The sequence below is a fragment of the Dermochelys coriacea genome, chromosome 17 (assembly GCF_009764565.3).
Source record: "Dermochelys coriacea isolate rDerCor1 chromosome 17, rDerCor1.pri.v4, whole genome shotgun sequence".
Taxonomy (NCBI): domain Eukaryota; kingdom Metazoa; phylum Chordata; order Testudines; family Dermochelyidae; genus Dermochelys; species Dermochelys coriacea.
The window spans coordinates 34,120-54,684 of record NC_050084.1 but is presented as its reverse complement, the minus strand read 5'-3'; the positions used below and the strand labels follow the sequence as shown (position 1 = coordinate 54,684).

At 37.0% G+C, this 20,565-nt stretch overlaps 1 protein-coding gene and 1 long non-coding RNA gene across 6 annotated transcripts in view; one reads left to right on the top strand and one right to left on the bottom strand.

Moving 5' to 3' along the window:
* Positions 1 to 20,565, top strand: part of LOC122456969 — a 52,701-nt gene that overhangs the window by 11,973 nt on the left and 20,163 nt on the right. Inside the window, exon 3 of one of the 3 annotated variants that reach the window (XR_006276186.1) lies at positions 11,260 to 13,637. The exons of 1 other annotated variant lie outside the window; for it this stretch is intronic. This is a non-coding gene — a long non-coding RNA (uncharacterized LOC122456969). Of the gene's footprint in view, positions 1 to 11,259; positions 13,638 to 20,565 lie in introns of those variants that run through there. One more of the 3 variants, XR_006276187.1, reaches the window with a different exon arrangement.
* CRK (CRK proto-oncogene, adaptor protein) overlaps positions 454 to 20,565 on the bottom strand; it is a 48,558-nt gene continuing 28,446 nt past the window's right edge. For 2 of the 3 annotated variants that reach the window (XM_038375362.2, XM_038375360.2), the window contains exons 2-3: positions 18,796 to 19,331; positions 454 to 3,856 (exon numbers count right to left, since the gene is read on the bottom strand). In XM_038375362.2, the coding sequence (XP_038231290.1) occupies positions 3,719 to 3,856; positions 18,796 to 19,331 (674 nt within the window). In that variant the 3' untranslated portion in view covers positions 454 to 3,718. The remainder of the gene's footprint in view (positions 3,857 to 18,795; positions 19,332 to 20,565) is intronic. The other variant, XM_038375363.2, reaches the window with a different exon arrangement.

Genomic DNA, 20,565 nt, shown 5'->3' with positions numbered 1-20,565 from the left:
GGCTGAATTTTCCTAGTGAGCGTATTCAGATTGCCAAAATATTATTTATTTGCAAGACTGAGAATTATTGCTAGAATATTATATCTAAGAATTGTAAAAAAATTTATTATGGGGGAAATTTGGCATGTAATTTTAATTTCTGCATGGAAAATAAGCATTCATATTTTTCGGTAAGAGTTAAGACTACATTCAGGGTTTTTTAAATGAATAAATCACCTTTTTTTCAAGAGGCCTGAGTATTATTTTTCTTGTCAGTTCAGTTTACTCAAAGCTGACGTTTTATCAACTTCTCCCAAATGTCATGTTTAATAGCCTCTTTTGGGTGAGGACATAATTGAGAAAACCATTACTGTAGACACGATCATATTGTGCCTTTATAAATTTATATTTACACCATTAGAAAATGAATGAATAACTTCCAAAGACAGTTGCTCCAAAATTATACCAACCCAATTTTTTGGCTATATTTTTTATTTACTTCACATACTATGAACATATACATTACATGCTACAAAAAAATAAAAAAGTAGATTTTAACTGTCAAGAAAGTGAATAGTGTTATAATACAGTGGCACATGTTCATATTTTTTACTTCAAATTGGATTGCTTAGCATCTTTCCCCAAAAACCATTAAGAACATGAAGTGTTTTTACTCAAATGATTAGAAATATTTGCATTAACAAATACAGTTGAAACAGATTAATCAGGTCATATATTAGTATTAAAGTCTGGGTTTTACAGAAATGAAATATATATTAAAAAAACATAGCAGCCAAGTTTTACTTCGTTTAGTGTGATATAATGTGTAAATGCACTAGGAGAACACAGTGTAGTTGAGCGTTCTGCTTTTCATAGTGTATTTCTAGAAACCATTAGTATTCTAGTTCTAGAACCTGCCTATGCAGAATAAACCCAAACACTGACAGAGACAATTAAAACTTGTATGACTTCTAACATTCTTACTAATGAGTTTGGTTTTTTGGAGGGTGGGGGGGTGTGTGCAAAAGAGGGAACAAAGGCCACAAGATGATTCCATCTACATATTTATGAATTACTCAGTTTTATCTATCCTGCTTTAAGACATTGGTGAGATAGGTTGAATCAGTATCTTGTACAAATGCAGTCTTATCCTGTAGGCCTGTTATCTGATGAACAAACTTATATTTCATCTGAAAACTCAGCAATTAGTATACTGGGGGGCTAAGAAAATCTTATTTCACAATAACTTATTCTTCTAGAATAACAGCAGATATTAAGACTTTGTAGGAATGATTGTTCTTCTGCTCTGTCAAAGTCTATAATAAAAGTAAAGTATTTGCAATCATATGGTCTTCACAAAAACATAGCTACATAGTAATACATTTGTATTTTTAGTTTAAATGAGTGTATATGGCATTTATTTAGCAATGAAAATTTCTTTATATCCCATTCATGTTAAAAAATAACCTGCATACCAAACACCATATTTTCTTAAAGGAACTTTATCTACAAAAGTTGGGGAATGGAATCCTGTAGACATGACTACGGATATGCAGGATGATTTAATTATGATTGGAAGAATCAGTTGAAGTGGACTAAATTGTGTTGCCTTACTGAGAATATTGAACACGTCTCTCCTTTATTTATGCTTCTTTTGTGATATGTGGAGAAAAAGATATGCATCTATCAGCAATTAATTTGTATGTATAGATACCATATTTAGAGACTGCCTGTATCAAGTATTCAATTCCTGTAGGTAGCAAGGTCAGGGGAAAAAAGTATGAATTATATGTAAAGAACTAACATTTTACCAGCCCGTGATTAGTTTATCTTTAAGCATTTTTAAGCACATTGAGCACTAACTTAGAAGCACAATATCAATTCAAATTAGATTAGAAATGCAGTCACTTAATTACTTCTGTCTGTCAAGTAATTATCTCAAAAATAGATGAGTTGTAAATTTTCTACAGAGGGTTTAGTAGTACTTTTAAAAAAATCATTGTTTGTTAGGATTTCTCTACAGTAATCTGTCCCCACTACCTGAAAATTGGACAGACATACTGATCAATTAGTTCTAACATAAAGCAACTATGTAACAGATAAAGGAAAAATATTACTGTTTCCAGCATGTAATAGTTTTGAGGTAAAATGTTAACAGTATTCTAATATATGGGCCCATGCCTCTCAGCAGTAGCCTCTGTGGTGGGAGCTAGCCCTTGAAGCATTTACAACTGTTCAGAGACATTCTAGTGGTATTTAACTACTTGTACATGTCCAAGAGGTGTTTCAGTTTTAAACCATTTAGAAAAATCGTTTACAATGTAGCCACAAAAGTTACAAAATAACTTTGAATATATTGGTCACTAGATTGCTGTATTTGGATAACTTAATTTAAGATACAGGCAAGGGATAGTTACCTCATTGTTTTAATTTACAAAACTTACTGCATCCATTCTAATTTTTATGTTAAAGAAAATCAGATAAGGATTAGTAGAAAAGGTTGAAAATTCAAGTAGTGCATAATAACCTAGTCAACATACTGATTTTTATCATTTGCTATAATGTTTTACTCTATTTACTGCCTTTTTATAATCAGTCCAGAAGCACAAAAGTATTTTCTATTAGTTTATTACAAATAAAATCTTCTCATGAATTCACTATCAAATGCTTTACAGATGGAAACAAGCAGGGCAGTCCCAAAAGTTATTTTAAAATAAAGGTAATGTTTGGTTTGTTAGTTCAAGACATTTGACACTGATTTGCTCTAGCCAATGACTAAGACTATTCACTAAGGATAAAGGAGTTATGAAACTGTCCCAATGTAATTTAATTTTATCTCTTATAACTGGCTAATGTTCTCTGTGTCACTTTTTCAGAGCAATGCTGCATATTTTAGTACACTTATTAATCAAATACTACCTAGAAGCTATGAATTAATGAGTAAAGTGCTATGCACACATTTGTCAGCACTGGTATGGAGGTCTACAATTCCTTAAAACATGTATTTGTGGGTAAAAAATATCAGGATGTGTTAATATAACATCTCAACTTGAAGTTAAATTAGCTACTAGGAAAGTTTGAAGCAACAGTACTAAAGAAACCAATCTCTAGTGTCCTCAAACTCATCAGAAGACCTAGAGGAGGATTTGATTTCTTATTTACCATTGAAGTGGTAGATATCTGTAAGTCACAAAGCTATCCCAATGTATGTTCTACATCTAAAAAGATTATTTGCATGGTGCAAAACATCATGTAGACTTGTTAGGGCAAAGAAAGTTAGAACGAAAACAAAGGCAAAAGCTCCAGAATTAACTGTTTGTGAAATTTCTACCCATACACTGAATTTTCTAAGTTTGATATGCATTGCCTGTGGAAGCAGCAACATAAGCAATGGGACTGGAGAAAGCTAAAACCTCTAATCAACAGATGTATTGCTGCTTTCTCCATCTGCTGCTGCAAGTGAAGTACGGTATGCTCTGCACATGAACGTAAGCAGGCATTACAACCTACCATCATATACTAGTTCTGCCACTTGACACACAGGTTATCTAGTTTCGTACCCTGAATAACATGAGTTTTGATTAAGGAATGGTGGTGTTCAGTCCCAGGGTTTGCAGGTATCAGAATGCTCGAACAAACAATACTCCTTTCGACATCTGTAGGAACACAGTCTAAATGGCAGCTGCAGTGAAATACAGAGAGACTGTTCCAATCTGTAAGCAAAACTGTTGAGCCACACTCAGCTGAAGTCCTCATCAGGATTCTGTTGGTCCAGCAGGCGGACATGTGTGAATGGAAAGTGACCACGTTTACCATTACACTCTCCTTCCCATTGACCACTCACATTAATCTTTGTGACCTTGACCAGCTCACCGACCTGCAGGACAGGAACAAAGTGTTATTACATAGTGTAGAAGAGTATTTAATTTCTTGTTAATCTCATTTTGGTACAGCTTACACTTGTACTCTTCAATTAAAAATGCTTACTTGCTGTCTCAAATAGTCAGTCTTTGGCAGAATAGCCTAATTCAAATTATTAAACTCTTGAAGAAAACAGAAAAACAGAGAGAAATGCAGCAATGTGTGGATAGACTACCTACAGTTAGGGTGACCAGATAGCAAGTGTGAAAAATCGGGACAGGGGTAATAGGAGCCCATATAAAAAAAGCCCCAAATATCAGGACTGTCCCTATAAACATGGGACATCTGGTCACCCTACCTACAGTATAGACTCTGCAACCCTGCACCAGTCTCTTTCAGTGTGTTCTTGTGCCTTGACAAATCAGTCCTCTTGTTGTGGTAAATTAATTATTGCTGAACTAACATTAGATGCTTGCATTTCTCCTGGGTGGGACCAATATCTGAACATAAGAGGGAAGACAGTTTGCAAGTGTATAAAGGAAATACATTACTATATTGGAAACCTAAAAGCTCTTTAAAAAAAGGGACATGTCAAATACAACTAAAAGGTTGTGCAAAATATTTTAAGAAATAATAGGTCAGATACAACAGCCCTGCTCAGTGTCGACAATTCCTAAAAGAAGTGTTGCAAAACCCCGAGCATAGAAATAGGTGATAATGATAGCTATAAGAGTATAGTGGTGAAATTCTCTGGTTTGGGAGAGCAAGTTAAAGGTATTACATTTTAATAGTAATAAATAGCAGCATTTAGAGCATCTTCCATATGACTGAGCACTTCACAAACATTAAGACTTGATCAGTTGTATGGCAAGCATTATCCCCGTTTGACAGACAGGAAAAATACACAGAGCTATTAGGTGACTTGCCTCAAGTCATACAGGAAGTTGGTGTAAATGTCAGACTACACTCTAGGTCTATATTTTACCACATTCCAAAATTAATCACATTTTAAAAAGTTCAGTGTTTGAATAAGTTATTTCCTTAGTATTTTATTTTAAGTGTTGTTCAATTAATATTAGAGAGATAAGGTGAGTGAGGTAATATCTTTTATTGGACCAACTTCTTTGTGACCTTTACCAGATCACCAACCTACAGGACAAGAACAAGTACATTGTTATTACATAGTGCAGAAAAGTATCTGATTCCTTGTTACACTCGTTTTGGTACTGTTCATGCTGGTATTTTTCTATGAAAAGTGCTTACTTGCAGTCTCAAACAGCTCTAAAGCATGTCTTTCTCACCAACAGAAGTTGTTCCTTGTCTCTCTAATATCCTGGGACCAACATGGCTACAACTACACTGCAGATCAATTAACATAGCAGATATTTGATTACACAGAAAAATCTATAATTAGAAGAATGTAAATTGGTTGCAAAGTCAAACCTCAAGAGTTATAGGTAATGCCAAATGTAAGGCTGCTTGTGGAACTTTATTTCTATTCACTTGTACATAGACATTATGACAATCTTTTTTAATAACACGATTGCAAACGCATCATTTTTTCTTCAGTACTCACCTAGTTCAGTACACTGGATGGATGATGCTCAGAGAATGGGTAGATGTTTAAGACGAGAAGGGACCTTTACAATTATCCAGTCTGACCACTACATGTGGACCTATGTCCTATTTATTGCATATCATCCAAATGCCACACTGAATATGTAGTTATTAATTTACTCATAGGCTCGTCTGTGGTGCTTATTATCATATCAGTGTCACAAACATTAATTAATTTATCTTCATAAATGCTCTATGAGACAGAGTATCAATATTCCCATTTGACAGCCAGGAAATCAAGGTACAGGGAGATAAAGACAAGAATTTGCAAGTCTTCACTAATTTTTTGTGTCCTGTAATTAGGGATGATTTTTTAGAGTACTTGGAACTGTTATAACAGTTATATTCGGCACACTGTACAGATACTAATTAATTAAGAGGGCTGTCAAGCGATTAAAAAAATTAATTGCACTGTTAAACAATAATAGAATACCATTTCTTTAAATATTTTTGGATGTTTTCTACATTTTCAAATATATTCATTTCAATTACAACACAGAATACAAAGTGTACAGTGCTCAGTTTATATTTATTTTTATTACAAATATTTGCACTGTAAAAAACAAAAGAAATAGTACATTTCAATTCATCTAATACAAATACTATAGTGCAATCTCTTTATCATGAAAGTTGAACTTATAAATGTAGAATTATGTGCAAAAAATAAAAACGCAAAACGTTAGAACTTACAAATCCACTCAGTCCTACTTCAGCAAATAGCTCAGACAAAGAAATTTGGTTACAATTTGCAGGAGATAATGCTGCATATGTCTTGTTTACAATGTCACCTGAAAGTGAGAACAGGTGTTCACATGGCATTGTAGCCAGCATCACAAGATATTTACATGCCAGATGCGCTAAAGATTCATATGTCCCCTCATGCTTCAACCACCGTTCCAGAAGACATACATCCATGCTGATGACAGGTTGTGCTCGATATCGATCAAAGCAGAGTGGACCCACACCTGTTCATTTTCATTATCTGAATCAGAAGCCACCAGCAGAAGGTTGATTTTCTTTTTTGGTGGTTCGGGTTCTGTAGTTTCCACATCAGAGTGTTACACCTTTAAGACATCTGAAAGCATTCTCCACACCTCGTCCCTCTCTGATTTTGGAAGGCACTTCATATTCTTAAACCTTGGGTTGAGTGAATCTATATTTGTAAGTTACACTTTCACGATAAAGAGATTGCACTACAGTACTTGTAAAAGGTGAATTGAAAAATATTATTTCTTTTGTTTATCATTTTTACAGTGGAAAATATTTGTAATAAAAAATAATATAATGTGAGGACTGTATACTTTGTATTCTGTGTTGTAACAGAAATCAATATATTTGAAAATGTAGAAAAACATCCAAAATATTTAATAAATTTCAATTGGTATTCTATTGTTTAACATGTGATTAATTGCAATTAATTTTTTTAATCGCAGGATTTTTTTTGGTTAATCGTGAGTTAACTGCGATTAATCGACAGCCCTACTAATTAATCTTCTAGAACCCTGAGTATCAGATGGGCAAGTATATTTATTCCCATTTTACAGATGGGAAAATAGAAAAAGGCAAACAACCTTATCCAAGGTGTCACAATGATATCAGTGGCAGAGACTCGGGACCTCCTGACTTTCAACTCTGTGCTCACTTCTCCAAATCAATTTACTACCAGAGTTTTTGAGCAGCTAGAGCTTCCATGTATTTTAGCTGCAGTCATTGAGCATTCAGACCTTCTGAAACTCACTGTCTAAGTATCTCAGGTTAGACATTCAGAAAATGCGGAACACACTCCCTCCAAAAAATTCTGGTAAATTAACTTGACGACCATCACAGTGGAAGTCTGAGCTGAGGCAGCAATATAACTAAGTTCTCGTTGGTGGCATTACTCTATGTTATATCATTCTTCCTGCAGTCCCCTGCATCAATCTCTATACCCCTTCCAATGTTTTTGGACCAAGTGAAACTGGGAGCCATGTGCGACTGGTATAGATAACCTCATTCACTAAACAACTTTAATTAATTCCCTCAGCACTGCCCAGACAACCTTAAGTCTGGCATTTCCTAGAAACAGTGCTTGATTTTGCAACCTAAACAATTTTAATCTGATTTTTTGTATGTGATTTCTTAGATTTTGTTTTGGCCATTCTTCTGTTTTTAAAAAGGGCATAACCAAGTTCTATTATATGCAACTGTCACAAATCCTACCCCCCAATCCTCCAAAAATATCATGCATCAGCAGCAGGGTTTGAGCACAAAGCCTTCAGCACTGTTACCCATGCTTTACAAATGCTAGAGTAGTGCTATTTAATAGTTTAGCCAAGCGCTAATATTTGGCACACAGAGACACAGTGTCAGTAAATGGCCGAGATTTGGATCTGGTTTCTACTTGCACATATGTAGTTTATGTCTACACAGCATTTTGGAGCCTACCCACATGACAAAGCCTCCTAGTCTGGGTTGACAGATTGGGTAAGCAGGGCTCATGACAGCACTCTAAAACTAGCTGTATAGACAGCACTTTGAAGTTGCAACTCAGGCTGCAGCTCAGACTCTGAACCCTAGGGAGGGGATGGGCTGAAGAGCCCAAGCCACAATTAAAAAGTGCTGTCTATACAGCTAGTTTTAGAGCACTAGTCCACTCTGATGGGCAGGCTCTAGAATGCTATGTAGACATACCCTGTTAGGCTCTGCTCAGTAAAAAGGGTTGTGAAGGACACAGCGTTTTTACTATCAGTTGGTAGAAATTAGATTAGAATTAATAGTCTTCTGGTTCCCTGTTCAGTTTGTTTTCCCCTGAGCCAGAGGTAATTTGACTGTGTAAGTACAGAAGCCGGGCAGTATGTAGATAAACATGGATGATCCACTTGGCTGTGTTCCATACAGAGTTTCTAGTCTGTGTATGCATTACTAATGTGAAAAACCGACAGTGCATGCACAGTGACAGTGGAATCTTGAAGGGGTTTAGCAGCAAACCAAAACAAGCTGTAACTTGTGAAGCAAAGACAGGCAATGGCCAGTTTTCAATAGCTTATAACTCTGTCTAAAGTGAACAGATTTTCATGAGGCCAACAAAAGCCAGCTCCTTACCCCCAAGACTGTCTTCCTGCCAAATTTAAGTTTGCTCTAACCCATGGTTGTATTAGAGTTCTTTAGAAAAAAACTGTAAGATTATTATTTTTAAATAATGGAAAACTTTAGGCACCCTACAAAAAGGGTTGCTGCTGCTTCCCCTATAACCAGCCATGGATATTTTTCCATTTCATATAATTAGTGATGGAATACCTATGTTTGGGAGTTCAAATACTCCTGAACAGCCAAAGGTGGTTAATATTTTTTTCTTCAATCTCTCATCAATTATCTGCTAGTAAATTATCAAGCTATGAATTCTTAACTAACAGAGCTTACAAATTTCTTGACCTAGAGGAATATATCTTGACAAAGTTTACTAGCTATGTAGCTAAGCCAAAATTCACTGAGCCAGACACTCTGAATCTGTGTGAACAGATTTGGACACATGATATCTGCAAAAGTTCTCTACCAATAAGACTGCTTTAAAGTGATGCTTTGTCATCACAGCCATGACAACGGGGATGGAATGCTCCATTGAAACTACCTTGCCATAGGTACTTTTTATTTAAGGAAAGTTTATTTAAGCTCTCCTAGGGGCAATCCTTATCAGAACTAGTCCCAGGATTAACAGTAGATATGAAGTTGTTTCTAGACAAAGCCCATTTTAAAATAGGGCTTCTATAAAAATATTAAGACGTAAGAAATTAAACTATCCCCTTTTTCAAAGTCCAGCTTCTCCAAATTCCATTTTCTGATTGAACTGTCTATAGGACAACTGAACCATCAAGCAAGTCAGACAAAATTCATTGCTCTTTAGGGAATGGCAAGGGCACAGCAGATGCAACAGTGCTCAATTTTTTATTACTTAACATTGTGCCACATATGCACATGGTGCTTTATAGAACAGATAAACATGGAATTCCTGCCTCCCATGGAGATTACAATCTATATTTAAATTAAAATGAGATCAGAGGAAAAGGATCAGGAGTGCATGAACAGAAACAATATGATCATTTGGCAATAGAGGCACCTTGAGGATTTTTTGTTTTTCTTTTGTAATATGATTAATAAAGAAGTTTCCATTAAAAGCACATTTGGAAAAAACCCACTAATCTATTTGCCACAGCCAAACAGGAAGCTTTCCATGACCAATCAGGGCTCCTAACTCAATTGCAGTACAATTTAAAATTAAGAATTATATGCGTCTCTTTGCTGCTTCTATAGCAGTCAAGGCACTAGAGCTGTGGCATCTGGACTTGCTGGTGGCCCGCCTTCAACTCTTTAGTAGCAGCCTCTTGCTGTTAGGTATCTGATGTTTTTCAAGCACTGGATTTAATTTGTGTCTTGTAGGGCTTTAGTTACATTGTCTTGGCTAAGAACACTCAGGTGAATTAAAATTGGATTAAAAGACTTGACAATGGAAAGTATTGAACTGGGAAATGGGGAACAGAAGAGAGTGTGCATCTAGTGAGACACCATACTGATCAAAATTAGGACTGGATTTATTTAACTACTTAATTAAATGATCCAGAAGAGGAGGTAGACAGCACACTATTGCAATTTAAAGATATGAAATTGAAAGGAATTGAACACCAGAGAGGTCAGAGAATAAAAAGGGACCTAGCGATTAGAATAAGGGTAAAAACAAAAAGATTAATTTTGGAAAAATGCAGTTAGGGGAAAAAATCTGAACCCCTAAGTAGCAGGAATCTTGGAAAACAGTAATACTCACCGACACCTAGGAATGACAGTGGATAGCAATTACAAAAGGTTTACAGTGTGATATGCCTGGGAGAGGCGGGAAGAGTCCAGGGGAATGATCCAATTTGCTTGTCCTCCACATAGATCAATACAGTTCACTTAAAACTTTTGTCAGATGACGTGCATACGCAGGCAGATAGAGTACTGATACTAAGAAATCCACTTTGAATCCATCCATTAACAGCACAAAGATTTCTCATAATAAAAGTAGAGAACTTATTCCTCCATCATCACCACAGTATAAACTATGACCAACAGAGCTATGCTGTATAATGAACTGCCTGTTTAATCCAGGCTGAATAATCCAAACATGAAAGGAAAGAGCGCTGATCCTACTTTACAGAAAAGAGCAACCAAATATGAGAGGAATTCATTATTAAACAGAAAACTTTAAACCAAACCAGAGTGAATTAGTCATTTAACCATTTGTGTGGAGTACGGCTCAAAATCATGATCAAGACCTGAGAAATAGGTGAGCCACCAGTGCAAAACAGATCCATATCTTGCACTCCCATTCTGCCTAGTGAATGACAATAAAGAACGCTGCCAACTTCTAATGAAAATCAAAACACATTTTCCACAGAAAAGCAAGCCTACCAACATTCCTGAAAAATGAAGTATTCTGCCTAACTCTCAGGAAGCTAATATTATTAATATGTATTATTTGTATTGCAAAAGTGTCATAAATCACAGCCCTATTGTGTTAGGTCATGTATAAACACTGAGATTATAATCTAGGTATAAAATGAGACAATAGCTGGTTCCATAATAGTAGATGAAGGAAACCTCTCAATTTATAGTCAAAATCGTTAAGAGATAAGATAACTGAACTCCAACAATATGCAATAATGTCAACTTCCAGGATGCCTTGCACACATGCCATCTCTGGAGCTACATGCTGAATCTGATTGTTGTTTTAGAACTGGGCATGGTACATGAATGGTTTTGCTTTGCTGTTCTTACTGCGTCTTCTTCTAGGCAAAGACCAAAGCCTTCCTTCTATCTCACAAGAGGAATGAGCCAAACCTGGTGGAAACTCTTGAATTATTTGCATTTCCAGCATCTCCTAGAAAGGCAAAACAAGGCTGATGAGCTGGCAGAACAGTGTAATAACTTGTTGACCAAAACAGATAATATCTTGGTCCCAGTTTGCCAAGCATGAGACAACAGGTTGATCCAACAGTGCTAGACACAGAAAATCTCAATTGCTAGTAAAAAATCATTGAGAGATTAGACACAACCAGACTTCAAGACCATGCAACATCTGCCAACATCCTGGATTCATTGCAATTAGGCTTCAGACTAGGATACAGTCCTAATAGCACTAAATGATTATCTATGACAATGAATATAGGGAGAGATTTTCAAAGGCACAAATGGTGATTGGGGGTCAGATTTGCAAAGGTGTTTAGGCACCTAACATTGCAGACAGGCATCTAGTGGGATTTACTGGAGTGAATAGTCATATTAGGCAACCAACCTCAGTATTCTAAATCCTACTAGATGCCTGTCTGCATCATTAGGTGCCTAAATATCTTTTTAAATCTGGCCTTAGGTGGCCTGACTTCAAATGACTTTCAATACGAGTTAGGGATCTAACTTTTATTTGTGCCTTTGAAACTCTCCTCCAGAGACCATAGGTCAACATTCATATTACTCAATCTTTAATGCATCTTTCAGGACAGTTGATCATAAGGTGCTGGTGACCACCATGCATGGTGGCAGACAATACAGAATTACATATTCTCAAACAGGACCCAGAGTGGTAATGCTAAAACCCTCACCTCATGAGGCTCACAAGTATCTCTCCTCTCCTCTCCCCTCAAGGATTTATCCTCTCTTCCCACCCAATATCTACGTAAGAGCTGAAGAGGCAAAACATCATGTGTTTCATTACGAGCAATATGATGGTGACATTAGTTGTATGTCACTTTCCATAGAAGAAGCCAATGCTATGACTAGGATATCATAACATCTTCAAGAGAGCAGTTTCCATTGGTCTTGCATGAGTTTAGTTTAAGCAACAGTAGTTAGGAAAAGGGGAAAATGTTTCAGACAACTAACCAAGAAGCTGATCTTCCCCTTCCACAGAAAGCATCTAACCCCTATTCATCAAAATGGTACAAAGCTTCAAGTCCTGTTCAGCTCATCACTAGATCAAGACACCTATGTTGTATCAGTGGTGACATATGCCTTTTTCTACCTTCAGCTGGCAAGTAGAACTTCACACCTAGCTCCCAGATGATGATCTGGTCAAAATGATCCATATATTCATCACCTCCAGACTGAAATGCTGCAACACGCTATGAGGCAGATATAGTATGTTAATACAGCTTTCATTAGCAAATGAAATTTTTCCAGAACAGCTGTCAAGAGCTTTCAAACGTCTTTGCCATCTAATGCTGCCATTCCATCTGGGAAAGTCCAAGTTACTTTATGTATAACTTTGTCTGGGAATAGTGTTCCACCAATTACAAGCCCTGATACCAGACAGTTCTATCAGTCTTTCACCATTCTGATTTTAGAAACCAAGGTCATGCTTGCCCATTGCTTTATCCATTCTGTCATCATCATCCCCAATGTTGGCACTGAAGTCCACCATTATTAAGCAAATGTCATGCTTGGGAATATTTTCAGAGTTTGTTGGCAACTGTAGAAATGATCACAGATCTTATTGTAGTTGTCTGTTGGTGCATAACACTGTATAATTGTCATACTCGTATCATGTTTGAAACAATCTGTTGTTAATCAGCTCCCACTGTCTATGTGATTTTTTTCTTTGAAAGTCATAGTTAATGCTATTCCTCAGCACTAACCATTTTGCCTTCCCAATTACACTGACCTTTTTTTAAAAAATGCTTTTTATCAGCTCTTGGCCATTGACATTAATGTACTTCAAGAATTTCAAAATTGTGTGTCTCCATTTCTTTCATCACCTGCACAGCTTTTGTTGTTTCATCCATTGTTGTAATGTTCCAGAAACCTACTTTCAGTTTATTTTGCCTTTAGTATAACAAAGGTTTTACCCATGTGTTATAATCAGGTTTTTCCATAGATTCAAATATTTTCTCTGATAAGGTTAAATCTTCTGTTTTAGATGCGACAGTGTATGTGAATTTCAAAAGGGATAATTGGAAATGAAGTGAGAGTGCTGAAGAGGGACAATTCAGAGCTTACCACACAGGAACAGTGGAACAGAGGTGGTTTGCATCTCTCCTATCCTGGGACTGCAGGTTAGGGTAGCCCAGTGGTTCTCAATCAGGGGTATGCATACCCCAGGGGGCACACAGAGGTCTTCCAGGAGATACATCAAATCTTCTAGATATTTGCCTAGTTTTACCACAGGTTACATAAAAAGTACTAGAGAAGTCAGTACAAACTAAAATTTCATACAGAGAAAATGAGGAAGTAAGCAATTTTTCAGTAATAGTGTGCTGTAACCCTTTCATATTTTTATGTCTGTTTTTATAACTAAGTAGTTTTTAAGTGAGGTGAAACTTGGGATGCACAAGACAAATCAGACTCCTGAAAGGGGTACAGTAGTCTGGAAAGATTGAGAACCACTGGGGTAGCCTTGAAGACATTGCAGCACCTGGTGGTGAATGAAGGACTAGCAGCGCTGGGAAACAGATGGAGCAAAGGGGTACCCTCAGCCATGTTCCCACTTTGACCTCCTGCTTCTACTAGTGCACTCTGCATTGGGGGAGGCATGGAGACAATGGAGCCAGCTCTGAGCTTGTCAGAGTCCCACTGTACTGGAAATATTCTCAAGGGGCTTTATAGCTGTTTTGCAATTCCTCTGTGCTGGCATAATCTGAAAAAATGGGCTGTGGGACACCAGTATACACGGATCAATATGTTTAGATGGTAAGCAATAACAGGCAAAGCTTGTGATTAGATAACAATCTATAATTAAATTCTAGGTAAAATATACTACAAAACAGATAATTTGGTTTTTAAGGTTTTTTTATATTATAAATCTTGTTGTAACTTATCTTGGCACCTCTTTTTTTTTTTTTTTTTGCACAAGTGTTCGCTTGCCCATTCCTCACAAGAATGTACAATATATGAAAATGATAAAGCCTCTTTAGTGCATTGTTATATATTTCAAATAGCAACCTGAACCAGTAAAGTAAGAATTATGGTTCCCAAGGCAAATTGTCCCTTTGGCACACAGTCCCACTGTACACAGTTAAGAAAAATAGTTGTTCTGGTTTAGAGACTTTCAATCAAGGTTATCAAAAGGGGAGATTTCTATATTTTAGTAGTCTTTGTCACTGTTTCACTATCTCCATTTAGTGAATGGAGCGCTCTCTCATTTGGATGTGACCTGTCAGTAATACTTCCAATCTCTTTAGATTGATAAAGCAAAGTAAGAGTGAAAAAAATCTTCACCTCACTGGAAAGCAGGCATAATCAGTTTCCAGGTTATTACAATAGCTTTTAATTTGTTTTTAAATTAACAATTTAACTCTCAATAACCAATCAAAGTTAAGTTAGAGCTTCTTAAATCAGCTTCAAAACTTGGCATTCCAATGCTTTGTTTCAAATATTTGATAGAGTCTGGTAATGCACAAAAGAAGACAGTGCTCTGTCTTTGCTTAGATGTCCGTAAAGAATGGTTTTACAGAGAGTTTATCGATCCCGTTTGTAGAGAATTGGGAAACATTTATTTTTATAAAAGAATATGTGCAACTCAGTTTTCCCTCTCACCTTGTATTGTTCTCTGCTGGGTGTAAAGAGGTTAATTTCCTTCTTGAAACAAGACAAGCAATACAGTAACTGAAGGGAAGTCACTAAACAGGAATGAATTATTAGGAACCTATGTCTCTAAGGGTAATTACTACTCATCTCTAGGCAGGTAAACAAGTTTGCAGAAGTACTACATCTTGCGGGAAACTGCATATACTGGTTTTGACCCAGTTCAAGAGGCCCAGCAGACAAAGAAATGAGAACTGTATTTAGTGGGCAGCTTGCTATGGGTGGGGACGGGAGGTATCACTCATTGGATCCAAGATCTAACATGTTTCAGAGTAGCAGCCGTGTTAGTCTGTATTCGCAAAAAGAAAAGGAGTACTTGTGGCACCTTAGAGACTAACAAATTTATTTGAGCATAAGCTTTCGTGAGCTACATCTCAAATAAATTTGTTAATCTCTAAGGTGCCACAAGTACTCCTTTTCTTTTTAAGATCTAACATGAAACTGTAACCAACTGGGGCAAACCTTGCTGAAATGGTTTGATGGATTTTCAAACACACCAGGGTCCCCATGTGGAAGATTGCCGACACCTAGTAAGTCTGGAATATATATAAGCTGTTTTTTGTTTTCTCTATATAAATACTTTGCTTCATAAAGGCTGGTTGGCCACTGATTAACCCTGTCATAGCCCGTGGGAGGTAGCAGGAAAGTAGTTGCTGAACTTAAATCAGACTTGCTAAAGCAGTGGTTCTCAAACTTTTGTACAGGTGACCCCTTTCACATCGCAAGCCTCTGAGTGCAACCCCCCTTAAAACGCTTTTAAATATATTTATCACCATTATAAATGCTGGAGGCAAAACAGGGTTTGGGGTGGAGTCTGACAGCTCGCAACCCCCCCATGTAATAACCTTGCAACCCCTTGAGGAGTCCTGACCCCCAGTTTGAGAACCACAGTGCTAAAGTGATCATAGTGAGCTATAGGAGGAAACTGCAACCTAAATCCCTTGTCTGGAGGGAGAAGAATGCAGGTTCCTGCTGCGAAAAAGGTAATGGCTAGAGGCCTGAGAATAGTGCCCTCAAGGAGGCCACAAGGTCAGAGGTGCAGTTACCGCAGAACTTTAACACCATCTTCAGTACACTAGTTGTAGCTATAGTTTTTACAGCAAAAAACAGGCATTTACTACATAATGATCTCCACTGGCCCAAATATAATGAGAGTTACACAGAGTCCCACTAGTGCTCCATAAAGGATCTAAACAAGGCATACCCTTTGAAACAAAGTAGTGAGAAGAGGAGTTGACGGTATTTCAGGATCATTTACATCCTTATTGAGATTCTAAACCTTCATTTCCTTGACTATGTTTGAAAGTGAACATTTATGCATATCAACATAGCTTTAATTTTACAACATCTGATACGTATATTCTATCTTTCTTTCAAGATTCAGTATATCCTTTGTCAGGGTGTCACTTCCTCCAGAGATCAGCTCTTTTCTTGGGCTTTTCTAAAAAAAAAAATTTTTTTAATCTTAAGGAGTACAAAAGTGCTATTCGTAGTCTGGATCACAAATACGGGGCTTGAAAAAGCCACTTGCCTGGGGCAAGCAGAAAATTTTCCCAGGCAGCACAGTCAGCCTCTGCAGGATCAAAGCTTTCATTAAAAATATTAATCTCTTTTATTAATTATTATTTGATTCATTAGTCTCTAGTAATTTTTGTTGTCATAAGGGGGTCGCGGTGCAATGAATTTTAGAACCCCTGTGCCAGTGGAATTCTGTAAATTCATTTGGAACAGGGGAGAAAAGGTCTGCATGGAATTCCACTTCCTTACAAACTGTGGCAGGCTGATAGTTCATTTATCATGAAGGGATGAGTGTCCAATCCCATGAACTCTACTACTGGAAGACCTGTCCAAGGCACCTGCAGGTAATTTGCCCCTTATAAAAGGACTGCACAAGACAACCTACATTTCCAGTGCTTTCTAAGGGAAAATAAATACTTTCAATCCCACTTTGTATCACCAATCAACACAGCAGCTTTCTGTTAACGTACATTTAATTTTAACATACATTTTCTTCAGAGCTTAATTCTTTATAATTAAAGTTTACTTATAAGCTTTAACTTTGCACTGGAATTTTCCCTTAAATGTGAACTAAACCTAAAGAGGGAAGTCCAGAAATGTGTGACAACTGTACCCACTAATAAGGCTGTTAGAGATATTGGAGGACATGGCGTCACTCAACACATAATTTAAAATTTCACTGAACTTTGCGGGGAGAAAAAAACAACCCTGCTCTTTTTGGTTTGCTAGAGATGCCACAACATCAATGTCGGAACTTGTGTACATCTGGTACCTATGATATCCCAGAATCCATCATTCTGGGCCCATCTCCAGTAAACCCAGAAAAGTAAACAATTTTAGGGCTTTATGAAATTCTAAAAATTAAAAACTATGTGCTCAGTGTCCCTCAAAGCCTGGAAAAATTGTTTGGGGTTAATTCTAGGCACATTTCTTGATTTACTTAAATTTTTATTTTAGCTTTCCATTTCACCTTTAAAGCATAAATGCAACAACATATATAGTAACAAGTTACATGCATGCACCCTGGCCAAGTTACAATATCTTTAGGAAACAAAGTTTTGGATTTTCTAGGTTATGCATCTATAATCTGACTAACACCACATTACTTCTACTGTTGCTATGACAACATTATTCATAATGTTGTAATTATGTATAGTGTTCACATCGCTACGGTATTTAGGTACATTTTATACCATGCAAGACAAAACTAATTATCACAAGAATGGGGAGCACTTCCTCTATGCCTCCTCACAGAAACTGTCTCAGTTTCCCTGAAAGAGCCCAAGATGGTGGACAACAGGAAGCAGATTAAATAAAGAAAATCCAGAGATTGTAGTTAAAGGAAAGCCTGGATAAAGAGATGCATTTTACATGCCATCCTGAGAGGAGAGCCTACCACTGAGAATACCCTGCTCCCAATTCCCTCAAGCTTAACTTTAAGGATATCTAGTTGAAGTGTGTCTATACAGTACTCCCATTTCCTTGGCATTTCATTTTAAAAGAAAAAAGAAAAGAATCCATGTATGACTATTTGAATGTACAATCAAAAAATGATTCATCCCTTTAACGAAAAGTGGTGATTCATCAAGAAGCATCCTGCATCCACTCGTCCCAATGCTTTCCACATGTAGAGTTACTAGGACTACATGAAACATAGGGAGGTATTGAAAAAGCAATCACCTAAAAGGTGCTCTTATTTCAGTGTGTGATGTTCTAGATAAACCACATGCATGATCAGCACCATCTTAGTGTGTTATTAAAGGAGCTCATACATGAACCATAGAACCATTTGTATTATTAAACTGGAGGTGTGGGAGAGAAGTCAGCATGCCTACTTAGGAATGGAAAGAGACTGTGCCCAAGTATCCAAACTAACCAGTTTATGAACTCTTAACTTTGTTATTGGGGAAAAAAACCTCAGAAGCATGAAGAAGTGAATAAGAATGTGGATGGGGAAGCGTTGCTATATTAGTAATGCTTGAAGTGAAATAGGTTATTTGTTCAGTGAATATAATACCCTAAACATTTTATAATATAAATTATCAGAATCTTCTCTAGTCATTTATAATAGATTTCAAATAAAGTCTCCATCCAAAACATTAAACTAGTTATTAGTTTTACATCAAGAGTAATGTTACAATGCTTTCTCCCTCTCAGCATTCCTACAAAGGCTATGTGTTGAAAGGGAAATCCCTTGAATAAATCTCTTCTTTCTAATTTTTGCCCATTATGTACCTCCAAAGCCAAGGCTGTCTTGTCGTAGGCATTAGGGACTCGCTTCTGGATAACCCGGGCATAAATAGGGCCATTCTGAAGGTTAGGGAGCGGAGTGTTGATGTTGGGTTGGGCATAGGGCCCTGGCTCCGGCCCACCCAGTGGCTGTGGGTGGGAACTATCCTGGTTACCTCCAATCAGAGTAGATACTGAAGCAGAGGAAGGTCTATACTTCTCCACGTAAGGAACAGGTATCATTCCCCTCTTTCCATCGATGTCTTCTGCATTCCACCATTGCTCTTCAGGCTTATCCCGGATTCTCAGTATGTCTCCTTTCTTAAATGGAAGATCTTCCTCATCATTTCCATTAAAGTCAAAGAGAGCTCGCACATATTCAGCTTCTTCCTGCCTCAGTATAACTCCACTATTCTGCTTGGATTTGGAAACAGGTTCTATCAAGGTTGTAGTGTCCAAATAATGTATTTTGTAGAATTCCAGTAAAGATGGTAATGAATCAAACTCTTGGTCACCTATTCGGAATCTGGAGGGATTCAACCCTAAAAGAAAAATGGCAGCACATTATTAAAGAGAATATAATAAAAATGTGACAAATTGAAATTTAATCTCTATGAAAATTATTGACGTTTCCGATGAATAATTTGATGCAGAATTAAGCACTATACTTCAGAGTAATGTTGTTCATTGTATCTAACCTTTGTACATAGTTAGTGATTTGTATATATGCATACATTGAAGAAAACTGAAATTTGATATGGCAGAATAGTGAAGTGAACAGTAACCTGTACCTTCCAGAATCGGGAGGTAGAGTGTGTGGATCTTATTCCGATGGAATGGAATCTTATTTTTAGAAGTGAAGTTTGTCAAACTAGGAGGGTGGGGCTAGGCAGACTAGAACAAAATTATAGCAGTGGGCCACTTATGCTATAGTTAAGATTAAGACCATCTTTCTGTTCAAAGTTCAACTCTAACTGTAAATTGGACTCCTATAAAATTTCATGACCACTTAACACCCTTTTATACCACTTAAACCTATACCTTCCCTTACCCATCATTAAATCCACAGATTGCTCTCATATCCCTTCTTACTATTGACCATACCCATGGAAAGTCAACCCCAGCACCCTGCTACTGACATACCCTACACAACTCTCTATTGAAATGATGCAGACTGGAACCTCAAGTTACACATTCACATCTTTCATTTGATCTTACGCATGGGGGCACAGAGCCAGATACCCTCATATCAAAATCACACCTCTGCATTCCTCAAACAAATCCACAGATCTCCTAATATCCCAAACGCACCTCTATCAATCAGTCTGACCTATTGCTTCCACTCTTCAGTACCTCTATACCTAAAACATGTAGACAATTGCCACGGGCTCCTTCCAGCTCCAGAAGGGAAGAGTTACAGTTGCATGGGCATTTACCTTAACTTTGTATTTCCTTGTTTTCACAAGTTTGAGTTTTGCTGAACTTGATGTGCTGGAAGCTATCACTGAACAACCTTAACTCTATGTTAATGAAGATTTTTACTGTTTAATAAGTATCTGATTTTCACTCCCAAGTTTATTCTGAAGGAGTTTTGTTTCTTACTTGTGTGCGTCTTTGACCTACCACATCTATAAACTCAGCCACATTCAGCTTTTCACTTGGGACTGTACAGGATTTTCATTTCCAAAGTATAAGACATCTGTGTATTTGATATAGAATGAATTTTAGGTACAAGCCCAAGATAAAGAATGAACCGTGTAGCTTTTTTAGCCCTCT